Source organism: Lepidochelys kempii, chromosome 1 (assembly GCF_965140285.1).
Source record: "Lepidochelys kempii isolate rLepKem1 chromosome 1, rLepKem1.hap1, whole genome shotgun sequence".
Lineage (NCBI taxonomy): Eukaryota > Metazoa > Chordata > Testudines > Cheloniidae > Lepidochelys > Lepidochelys kempii.
The window spans coordinates 10,459,431-10,471,625 of NC_136380.1; the positions used below are offsets into that span (position 1 = coordinate 10,459,431).

At 52.7% G+C, this 12,195-nt stretch overlaps 1 protein-coding gene across 4 annotated transcripts in view; it reads left to right on the plus strand.

The window, feature by feature from the left end:
* Positions 1 to 7,546: 7,546 nt before the first annotated feature.
* The window catches only part of ARRB1 (arrestin beta 1), a 182,488-nt gene continuing 177,839 nt past the window's right edge, over positions 7,547 to 12,195 (plus strand). For 2 of the 4 annotated variants that reach the window (XM_073333850.2, XM_073333860.2), the window contains exon 1: positions 7,551 to 8,207. In XM_073333850.2, the coding sequence (XP_073189951.1) occupies positions 8,188 to 8,207 (20 nt within the window). In that variant the 5' untranslated portion in view covers positions 7,551 to 8,187. Of the gene's footprint in view, positions 8,208 to 12,195 lie in introns of all 4 variants that reach the window. The other 2 variants (XM_073333877.2, XM_073333868.2) reach the window with 2 other exon arrangements.

The window sequence follows — 12,195 nt, forward strand, 5'->3', positions numbered from 1 at the left end:
AGTTCATAGAAAGTCCATCTTTTCATTAATACAAAATGATATGCACAAACACTGTTATCTCAAATGAAGATTCCCAAACACTTCAATCCACACACACACTGGTTTGGATAAAACAAGTTTATTGAACTACAGAAAAATAGATTTTAAGTGATTACAAGTAAGGAGGCATAAAAGTCAGATTTGGTTACAAAGAAATAAAAGGTAAAACTCAAATGAATACCTAACTTAACAAGCTAAGTGAACTTAAAGCAAAAAGATTTTTCTCACCACATGATCACGGCAGTCTGGCTGTTTTCTCCCCCAGTTCAATGATGCTTTCTTTGTCTTTCAAACGTTGTTGATGCTGTGAGTAAAGATGAGGAGAGAGAGGTGATTTGGGTCCTCTGTTCTCCCTTCTTATAGTATTTCTCTTGTTTGAGAATCATCTTGTGTAAATTTCTCACTCACACCCCTCTTCCTTGATTTGTTGACACCTGGCTGAGGAGTCCATTTGCCTTTTGTCTCTGAGGAACTGGTTTGGGCTGTGTTGCCAGATTTGGAACCTGCCTTAATAACATCATACAGTAGAATCTTAAAACTTTACATACAATGTTGCCACACATATGTTAGCAGGACAATAATAATCAGAAAATTATGAGTTTTCAAATGACACCTCACAAGGCCTATGTTGTACAAGATTTATCATAGTTTTGTGAAAGTGGTGAACATAAGGATATGGACTGCCACGGGGAAAGTGACAGGAGTTGCTGCAGGGAAGCAAATGCAGAAGGAAGAACTGAAGAAAGGCAAAGACAGGGAAGAGGGAGAGAAGCAGAGAAAGGAAGAGAAATAAAGGGTGGGACTAGCAATGATCCTAAAGGGAAAACGCTTCCCCCTGAGTGCTGTTGATTATGACAATAAGGTCCTATACAAGTAAGAGTTCCTACGCAAAGACCAGATTCCACTTCATCTGAAAGAGGATGGTGATTGCTGTGATGTGGACTGAGAACCACCAAACCCCATTGGACACTAATTACTTCCAGCCAGCACACCAGGGCAGGATTTGAATGTCTAGTTTGTAGGTGAAACACTCTGCAGCCACCTCCAGCCCCTTGAGCTGGCCATGGCCCCCTACTAACCTTAGCCAGAAGCTTTAAAAATGGGGATCTTCTAATAACTAGGAAGGGAATTCATGATCTCCCAAGGGAGCTGTTCCAAGGCACCCCGTTTATCAGCCTCTGTCTTTTGGGGAAGGACACTGGGTACATCTCTCGCCAGTGGTCCTTGGCGAGTGGTCGATGGAGGATAATGCTGCTCGGGCTGTCCAGCAGCTTCTCTGCAAATGTTTTAAGGGCCTGGTCCTATACAGCTGAGGCAGGCTGGGGAAGCACATTCAGTCAAGACAGGAAACCTATTAGCAGACCCTCTGAAATGCACCCCAGAGTGTCTCTGAAAGGGGAGTGTGTGCTGGGTTGGGACACAGGAGATACAGTTTAATTCTTAGCTCTGCCGCAGACTCTCTGGGAGACCCTGGCCAACTATGGGGCCTGTGACTCTCAGTTAAACCGATCTGCTTCCACCAAGCAGAGGGCACCATGTGGACCTGCCAACACACAGCCATGCTAGTTCGCTGCGGGACAAATGAACTGAGGCTTGATGCGGGTGAGCGATGGGAGCTCCCGCAGCAAGGAGGTGGCTACACTGGAAACCGCGACCCAGAAGTCCTGACTTGCAAGGCAGCTGTTTCACCTTTTAGAATGTGACGCATCTCCTTGTCACTCCAGGAGTGCAGCCCCGAGTCTTCCCAAATTTAGACTCCAGTAACTTACCCGCTCTATCTGGAAGGAAAAGAAACTGAGCCCAGAGAGCTAATTCTCCAGTATGTGGTTAAGCCAAATGCCCTTCCCTGGTTCCGGCCCTTCATGGGGACAATTTTCTCCCTCCAATGGGCTGCCATTGCGCCTCACGCTGTAGGTCCAACGCTGGGCTCTTTAAACGTGACGGAGAACAGAAGCGTCGTAGGGCGGAATCGAAAGTGACCTTGCAAAGAGCAGGGTTAAGAACAGGATGCTACGGATGTGCAGGAGGAAGAGATAATGGGAGCAGGCCGGACAGCCCGTTAGTGAGGGAACAGCGGGGCAGGGAAGCTGCAAATGGTTTATCTTTAAAAAGAAGGCTTCATTTTTTTCTGCAGAGCGATGGTCCCTGATGCCGTAGGGCTAGCTGTGAACTCGGATAAGTTACTGCTCTTTTACTGCCGTCACCGCTGAGATCAGGGCCCTGTTGTCCTGGCAGTTGCATGGATGCCTAGTGGGAGGTAATAGATTAGATGCTCCCAGGGTAAGCTGGGAAATGGATATGGGGGGAGGTCACACAGCTGGTCAGGGGCAGAGATGAGAATAGAACCGAGGTCTCCTGACCTTCAGTTCAGAGCCCTGGCATCTGGTTCACGCTGCCTCAGCATCCTGTGACACTGTCTGTATTGGCTAAGTCAGTGAGTCTGACAGCCTGCAGCCACCCAGGAGAGAGACGATATTGTATCCAAGCTGTAGGCCCTTGGAACGTGGCTGTACCACCTCCCCCGGCAGGGCTGCTCAGGATGCCAGCTCCTCCGGCTGCACAAGCATCGGGCCCTGCTCCGTGAGCTAGAGCAGGATCTCTGTCCACAGTAAAACCCCAAGGACCGACAGCGAGTGGTTCCAGCCTGCCAAAGGCAGCCGTGCTCAGACACGCCCGCCCAGACAATATCATACGGCACAGCAGCGGAAGCTGGCTGATGGATGCACGGTGACTCCTTTCTCCCGTAGTCCTCTTTGCCTGGCTCACAGCCGGTTTGGTTCCCGCAAGTAAACAGGACTCTGTGACTTAGCCAAGATCTCAGCCAACTTTATTATAGCACTACCCACCCCAGAGTTTACAGTCTACGGGCAAAGGACATTTTCGGAAGACCAAGTGGTTGGTCTAGTCCAATGTCGTGGCCCTTCTTGGACTGGTGCTGTTATCCCTTCGCTGGGCCTCTAATAATTTAGATTTAGAGATGGAAAAGCCTGGTGGAGCAGCAGCCTCTGCCAGTGCAGGATTGGTTCTCCCTTGCACCTTTTCTAAGTGCCCTTCTCAGCGTAATCTTATGTCCCAAATTGCTCCATAGAACTTTTTCAGCATTTTTTCCCCCATTCCTTACATGTCATAATGCTGTGTCTGCTCTGTTGCCTGCAGCTGCACGCTGAGCAGAGAGATTTTCATGGAGATGTCGATGGTGATGTGCAGGCCACTTTCCCTGAGTGGTTAGTTGAGCTTATTCCCTCCCATGTGCATTGCTTTGCATTTGCCAGCATTGGATTTCACTTGTCATGATGTTGCTCATTCACTGAGCTTGGATAGGTCCCTCTGAAGTTCTTCAGTCTTCTCCGGTGTCAAGTCACCGAAATAAGGGTTTGATCCAAAACCTTTGGAAGTAAAGTGAAGCCTGGCCATGGACTTCACTTAGCTTTGGCTCATGCCTTAATTCTGGGCCATTTGCAAACTTTGTCGGCTTACGACTTGTTGCCTTGTCGAGATCATTAATAAAATGCAGCCCTACGAGGTGGAAGGAGTGGGTGCCATCGGGGGAGCGACTGGGGCAGGTTAATCTGTCACTGGCCTAAAACTCCTGTAAAAACCTGCAACCCCCAAAGGACAATGGCTCGGGAGGCTGAACAGCTCCTTGGTTTTAGCAGCGTTTGCGACTCCACAGCAACGAGTTCTGCTGTGACTTTGTCGGGATGAAATAGCTTTGGCCTTAGCCCCAGGTCTGATGATTTGACTCCACATAAGGAGGGAGCTGGGTGCTTGACCTGACAATTTGCTGACTCGTCATGGGACACTTCTGTTTCTCAGGCGGGGATATCACGCCGAGAGCAGCTGACGCTGCTGTGAAATGGATGGCAGGCATCTGCGGGGTGGGGACTGCTGGCTACTTTAGGAGAATATGTTTCCTTTTTTCTGCAGCCTGCTAATGAAGGGAGGAAACATCTTGGCTTTGGGTTTTGTAAGAAATGAAGACCCTCTAAGAAGACACAATGGGCATTCCAACCCTAAGCTGTATGGAGCCCCTGGCTCTGGGACAGTTCAGATCTAGAACCAAACTCTGGGGCCTGAGCCACATCTCGAGACTGTACAAATCCTCCGTGATGCAGGTTGCAGACCCACACTAAGGCTACGGGGGTGATGGAGCAGGCCTGGGCCGATCAAGCAGCTGCAGAGCGTGCTGCATATGGAGGACTTGCTTAAGAGGGGACGCTGCAGGCAAGCTGGGGGATTGTGATGGAGAGGCTGTCTGTGGGTAGGAAGCCAATCAGTAGCTTCTGGGACAGAGGAATCCACAGTGGGGCCTGGGCTGTGGGTACGGCCCGACCAGGTGCCTGACCCCTTTTCCCCTTCCATTCCCCCCCACAAAGAGGAATCACTGCACATTGGGACGGGGGCTGGGGAAGCCCCGATTGTCTGAATAATTTAGACTGCTTGAGCAACCCTCCGCTGTGCCGTGACCATGACCGAAACCGCGGGGAGAACAGAGGAGGTAGGAAGTCGCCAAGGGGAGGTTGGTCTGTGGTATCAGCTAGAGGGGTCTGAGACTCTTCTCACCTCTTCCCCCTCGGGCCCTGGCCTGGGACCTATTGGAGAGGGAGGGCCCGGGTCCCCCAACTGTTCCCTTGCCCTTGTCCGACCATGGGAACCTGGAGACTGTAACTTGGCCGCCAGCCCCTCAGGTTGCCCGATAAGGCTACCGCAGGATTCTGGGATTGCGGAGCCATGGCCAGCCGGCCCCTAAGTGAACCCTGCTCTCCCCTTGTTTGACGAGAGGTGGCTTCCAGGTTGTCTATGAACACACGGGGATTTGTGATTGGTTGCAAGTAGTGCTCATCTGCTGCATTGTGAACCCAAACACCAGTGCACGGGGGCTCAGTGAAGAGAGACGGGACTGGAAGTTAGGACCCTGCTTCCGTTCCGTGCCCTGCAAGTGACTCCAGGCCGGTCATGCGGGGGAAGTGGTTTTGAGATCCAGGGCAGAAAAGTGCTATTCTGGGCACTGCAGTAGTGGCCGGAGGCCTTGTTAATCTGGGCACTGTGCACCTGCAGAGGAAGAGATGGTCCCTGCACTAAATCTAATTTAAGACAAGACTTGACAAGTGGATGTACCAAGCGATCCCTGGGGAGAGGGTGATGAGAACACAGGACTGCATAGGCTAGCTCTAGGGTGACCAGACAGCAAGTGTGGAAAATCGGGACAAGGGGTTGGGGGGTAATAGGAGCCTAGATAAGAAAAAGACCCCAAAATCGGGACTGTCCCTATAAAATCGGGACATCTGGTCACCCTAATCAGCTCAGTGCACTGCAGGTGTCAAGTCAAAAGGTTTTGTTGTTGAGGGTCTCCAGGTCTAAGCACAAAGGCCCGAATGCTTCCCTCTTACACAGAGTCAGAGCTCCACCTGGGTGAGTGGAATTTAACCATATGTTGTTAGAATTAGTGCATGAGAACCAGGAAGTGAAACTGACCAGTCTGGCTTCATCAGCCAAAGGGAGTGAAATGGAAATAAAGGAAACAGATGACGGCAGTGGAAAGAGATTATTTTAAAGATTATTGATATTATTGCAAAGGGTTCCCTCATACACATGCAGCTGGGTGAGGGCTGGTTCTCCACTCACACCTGATTAACAGCGTACCTCTGCCAAAGCCTCTTATGGGCCTCAGCCAAGTCAAGGGCTCCATTGTGCTCTAGGCATAGTAAATGACAGAGCCTGTCCCCACTTGTTGTATCCTTGTAACGAGGCCTGGCTGAAAATTGACTTTCATGGGAGCTAGCTGTGGTTCTTCCGTCAGCTGGGCTATATCGCCCATCATGCCTCAGAGCCAGGGACTCCCATGATGCAATGCCTCCCCTCTGCAAGAAGGGGGACTGAGGTGCATCATGGGTGATGTAGACTGATCTGGGAAACGGAAATATTTGGGGTTTTCAGCCTAAAATGTTTTGGTACTCACTTTGTGCAGAAAATAAACATCTTCTGTGGGAAGAGAGCCCCGGTCTGTAATACTGCGGGGAGCTGAGGAGAGTCAAGCTCGGGATATTTGAATAGCTTCAGCATCTGCCTGAGAAATGGAGATTTGCCTCCTGCCTGTGGGAAGGATCAAGTGGCCCCGTCCCCAAACCCTCTGACTTTAGCTAACCACTCAGCTACACCAGTAGCCCTTCATTCACTGGAGAGCAGCTCTTCACACTGGGCTAGCAGTTCTCAAACCGCGCGCACAAGAACGGGCCACTGCTGTCCTTTTCGAGAATTAAAGCGAGACCTTTAAAGACCTCTGGTGCTTGCCTGGCTGGTTCTTGCTGATGTGCTCAGGAGCTAGTTGATCGCCCTGTGTGCAGTCGGGAAGGGATTCCCCCCAGGTCACATGGGCACTGACCTTTGGGGGTGTTTTTTTCTCCTTCCTCTGCAGCATGTGGGGGCAGGTCACTCGCTATCATCGGGGTATGTCTCATTTAATTATTTCCCCGCCATGGCAGGGGCCTCGGGCATTGGTGCACCTTGGAGCCTCCTGTTCTCTGCCTGTGGCGTAGTCCAGTCTCCTGTGGGCTGTAATACGTTGCTCTGATTTGGGTTGCTGGGTTTATATACAGGAGGCCAGACTGGGTGACCTAGTCCCTCCTTTTTTCCATTGTCTCCTAAAGGCGCATTGAACTTGTTCTGTTCAGATGTGGTCCATTACGCGTCACTGTACTGTTTGAAGCTTATCTAATGGACTCATGTGGCTGCATCCATGCCCACCAAGGCTTCCCCCTTCGGCCTACCCAGCCCGGGCCTAGTAGGTGAATAAACGGGCTGTATCAGGCCAGCAGGGGGCGAGAGGGACAGGGGCTGTAGCATCTCTGCTCACCTGTGCAAAAGCCAGGAGTCATCGGGAGGGTTGAAACCCAGGCCCTCAAACACCACACGGCTGACATCTGCTGCTTGCGTTAAAGGAGTAACTCCCTCCGCTGGCAGCAGTGGTAGGCTGTATTCACTAGAGGGGGATGTGACGCACTCTGTGTTCGTGTACATTCCGGTATGGCATGACTGAAGCTCGGATGTGCGCCCGAAGCATGAAGGGAGCTCTGACCTGCACCCAAATTAGAAGCCAGTGCTGGTTACAAGGCACCTACTTTCCCCAGGCGGAGAGCTTTGTGAAGCACTGGGAGGCCGTGTATTGCGGTAGCCATGTTCCACTCCAGAGGTGGCTGCATTTCAGCTGTGGGGAGGGGGAGCAATTCCAGTCTCTCCTCAGTAAAGCCCTTTGGATGCAGTGTGCTGCAGGGAAAGGTGGTTGTTAATAAGACGCTGACCGGGGGTGAGTTCCGGGGGCAGCGCTGGAGTGAGACCGGTTGTGCATTGTCCTGCAAGCCAAGCAGCCAGAGTGGGATGGGTTCTACCCAAACCCAGCTGTCTGGCATCAGAAAGAGAAGGGTCACTGAGCATTTCCAGGAAACCCAAACTCCCCTGCGTGGAAATGTGCAACCTGGCCAGCTGCCGAGCACACACACGCTCTGGAGTTCACAGGCCACAAGCAGAGCCAGCCCCCTGCTCTCACGCAGCTCTGGGCAGCTGGAGTGGAGATGATGATGATGATGATTGCCTGAGCCTGTTCCCCACACTGGCTGCAGCAGCTGTGTACGGCTCCGTCCTGAGCTGTGCAAGCCTGGAGTAGGAGGCAGTGTTGCTCAGAGCCGAGCGAGGGTGGATCTCTCTCCCTAGAAGCAAGAGGGGAAGCTGTCAGTGGGAGAGATGGAGCAGCCGTGTCTGAGAGCAACCTCCCTCTAAGGGATCCTCTGTGTGTGTGTGTGTGTGTCCCTGTGCCTTGGATTCCCGCCTGTGCCCGTAATCTCATGGCTGGTTTTACATCCGTGCACAACAGCTGGGTCTGTTCCATTCTGTGATCTCCAGAAACAAAGGCACTTCAGAGCTGGACGGACACACGCCCAGCCGCCTTGTTGTTATTAGACACGGAGGAAGGCGACAGCCCCGTGGAGTTCGCTGCGTCGTCTGCAGCTGGGGTTTGTGTGGGTGAGAGCGCGAGCAGCAGTTCCTGCCGAAAGAGACCGCTTCCTTGGCTCCAAATTAACATCTAGTAATTTTCCACACCTCTCTGCTCCTTCTCTGACTCCCTGACAAGTGGCTGGAAGGTTGGCCTGGGCCATGGGAGACAAAGGAACCAGGTTGGTTAATATATATATTTTTGCAATGTGGGTTATTCTGCTGCAGATGGTGATTCTTGCTCTTGCATTATTTGGATATTTGCTGGACTGTAGATACCGCTAAGGAGCTGTCATTCAGCCTGCTAATCCCAGTGCATTTCTATCCACTAGGATTTTTTCGGGGGGGAGATCTAGGCATTTGCTTTGTGTGCAGAGCTGCAGAGCTGTGTGTGGTATTTAATGGCACAGGAGAGAGAATGCAGACTCCAAGCAGTCCGCTCTCAGATGAGGCGTTCTCTACCTAATGCACATTAATAGCCCAATGAATCACACATTATCCTGGGCTCTCGCTCTCGGTAGGCATCTGCCGCTAGCCAGGGTGCCCAGCGTACGTCGCTTTGTTCGACTGGAGCGCTGCAGCTCCAGCCCTTGGGAGATGAGACAGCGTAGGCTGGAAAAACTGGACTTTTCAAAAGTGGGTGGCCTCCTTTGGGTTTTCTCCCTGGCCTGATTCCCCGAGGAAGAGACGAATAGACCGGCGGCGGTTTTGCAACGCGCAGCTCCCTCTCCCGGGCTGTTTGCTGGGGTTGTTGACATGCTGGGGCAGTTGGGAGGTGGTCACATTTTTGAGGGGCGGGCTGCATTTCCCAGCTCGGGCTTTGCCTGGACCCAGTCCAGGGCAGTGTGGGCTGCTAAGGAATCCTTGTGCATGTTGATTTCCTTTCGGAGCCAAGCCCCTGCTGGTCTCTTGCCTGGGGGAGCAGGGCTGGCTCCCCTGTTCAGTCAGGGATTGCACAGCTGCTGGCTGGGGGGTCTGGGGAAACTGGTTCCGTGCCCCCCCCTGCAAATCGCAATAGCTTTCCCATCTGATCTCTCCGGAACACAAAGCAAAGGGGATCAGGGCTGATTGGCTCCAGGCCACGTTTAGATTCATGGCCCGGTCAGTGAGAGCAGATGGACACAACACTGTCCCTGCAATTGTCTGGCGTGGTTTGGGGTTTTGCCGTCTCGTCTGGGAGCGTGCAGGGCTGTGCCATGGCGGGGTCCCTTTGGGGAGGGGGTTAATGGTCACCCCCCACTTCCTGTTCATGTGAGGTGCTGCTGGCTCGCTGGGCAATGTTGTGGTGAGCCATGGCTCTCATGTGGCCCTCATTCAGCAGCATGTGCAGCATTACCCAGTTGGCTTGGCCAGAAGCTGGGAATGGCCGACAGGGGATGGATCACTTGATAATTCCCTGTTCTGTTCATTCCCTCTGGGGCACCTGGCATTGGCCAGGGGCCTTGTAGTGGGTGTTTGGAGTTGGTGCTGGGGAGAGTCTCCCGGGGACAGCTATCAGCCCTGGGCAACTTGAACTTCACTGCTGCTTCCCACGCCGGACCTGATGCTCATAGGTTTGGATCCGGGTGCATGTTTCAAAATCCCCTCCCAGCGCTGCCCCTCCTCCTCCTCCTCTTCCTCAAGGGAGGATGGTCCAGTGGCTAAGACGCTGGTCTAGGACTTAGGAGCTGTTAGTTCAATTCGTGGCTTTACCACAGACTCCCTATATGACCTTGGACACTGCGCCTCTCTATGCCTCAGTTTCCTCACCTGCAAAATGCAGATAAGAATCCTCCCTTTTCCCCACCCACTCCTTGCAAGCTCTAGAATAGGGACTGTCTCTTACTATATATGTGTACAATGTGTCCTCATCTCAGAGTGCAGAGGTTTTAGGAGCTAGGCCAGCCACAAAAATTAGGTCCAGGTAACGGTTCCAGGTCCTTTTCCCTCAGTGGATTATTCTATACACCTAAAAATTGATTCACCCATAACTAAAATGCACCTGTTGTTTTACTCATAACTGAAATGCAGCCACTTCTGGGGTGGGATTGTGGCAGCTGGTTAACAGCTCATAACAACACTACACAACAGTGTGGGAAAAGGAGACTACCCTAATTTCTAACCCCAGACCTGCCCATCTCGGGACTGCCGTCCCACAGCAGTTCCTTGCTAAGAAGTACCATACGTTGCATTATTATTTATGTGTATTGCGGTAGCACGTAGAAGGCTCCGTCGTGGGCCAGAGCCCCATTGTGCTAGGTGCTTTTATAAACACGAGAGGGCCTTGTGCCAGGCCCTGAAAGCAGTTCTACTGGCGTGACTATACCGACCTGATGGATGTGTTCGTTGATGCAACCGAGGAACTGTCAGACTGGATCCCAAAGTTCAGCCTGAGGGAAATTTTCAAGGCACAAATGGAAATGCCTTTGAAAGTTCCCCCCTTTGTGTTTGAAATAAAAAGGGGTAGACTGGAGACTTTCCTTTCGCTGTTAGCAGTGTAGGGCCTAAGCCACACACTGGAGCAGTTGAGAGTCCATCCAGCACAGGGTGTTGGTACCTGTGTGTATGCGTGCTCACACACACTATGGCTAGCGGGATCCGTTTCCACGAACTGGAAGAACTAGTCAGCAACGAGAAGTACACAAGGTCCGAAAGACTCTTTCAGTTTCCCATGAGACTAGAACCTTGGGTGAGATCCGATGGTTGCGTGGCTCTTAAACCCTTTGATAACACAGGGCCAGCCCTCGTAGCCAGCCCCGCAGGTAGCCTGTGTGTATATGTACACAAACACACACTCTCCTTCCAGCCATGGGAGGGAAAGGGTGAAGGCTGTCCAGCCTGATGCTTTGTAGTCACTAAGCTAAGGGAAGGAATAGGATTCTTCTCCTGACAGGTTTCCCTTTCACCGGGACCCCCTTTCTGCACTGCTGTGTTGTGAGTAATAATTTAGGCCTCAGGTACTTAAGGGGCCGTTGCTTCCCATATGTTGCTCCAAGCACCTGAGCTCCCCTGGCCTCTCTCTGCTCTCCGCTGGAGACCAAGCTGGGGCAAGTTCAGCTGCCCAACCGTCCCCTCCCCCATGAGGAAAGTGCCATCGCACCTGGGGAAACTGAGTCACTGAGGTTATTGTGCTGAGAAGAGCCGAACTCTGCGGCCTGTAGGCTTGGGGCACCCTGCCTCCCTCCCTGCGGCACTATTCTGTGGACTGAATCCTTTATGCCCAAGGTACTTAAGGGACCGTCTCACACTCCTTCCATCGAGCCGAGACAGCTGGGCTTCCTCTGCCCTGACGTAGCTGATTCGAGTCTGTGCAGGGCCAGTCAGGCTGGGATGTCTCTTGTAACCCCTTCCGCGACCACACACGAGGAGAGGGTGGGTGTTAGGGTCCAAACACCTCAGGAGCACAGCGATTAACAAATCCAGCTGTGAGGTCGCGGCTGTCACTAGGGTCCGCATCATGGCCATTCTGACCTCCACGGGGCAACAGGACTAGAACCTGGGTCGTCTTTTCCCCCAAGTGCTTAAGCTAAAGGAGACTCTCTCGTGGCCATTTGCAGTAAAGGGGGAGTGACACGCACTTGAGCAGTTCTGATTCCACCCAGTGGGGGACGGCGGCATTGGCCCATATACATTATCAGTTCAGGATGACACGGCCAGCTGCTGGGCCCGGACTGGATCCTATCGGGGCAGGATTGCCCAGTGGGAGACTGGAGGCCTCAGTGCCTGTGGGAGACTGGGGGTAACCTCTCCAGTCAGGGGACACAGAGCCCCCTGCCCCCGTTACTGCTGGAGCCGGAGCCCAGGAAGGCTGCATCAGTGGGGCTCGGTTCCCGGGGCAGTGACCCCAGGGGCTGATTCATTCCCAGATACACGGAGTTACTCATGGGGGAGGCATTCACAAGTGAGGGCTACCCCAAACTCCAGTGTGTGTGTGTGTGGGGGGGGGGTCATACCCAGTGTGTCAATGTGTGTGTGTGGGGGGGGGTCATACCCTGTGTGTGTGGGGGTCATACCCAGTGTGTCAATGTGTGTGTGTGTGGGGGGGGGTCATACCCTGTGTGTGTGGGGGTCATACCCAGTGTGTCAATGTGTGTGTGTGGGGGGGGGTCATACCCAGTGTGTCAATGTGTGTGTGTGTGGGGGGGTCATACCCTGTGTGTGTGGGGGTCATACCCAGTGTGTCAATGTGTG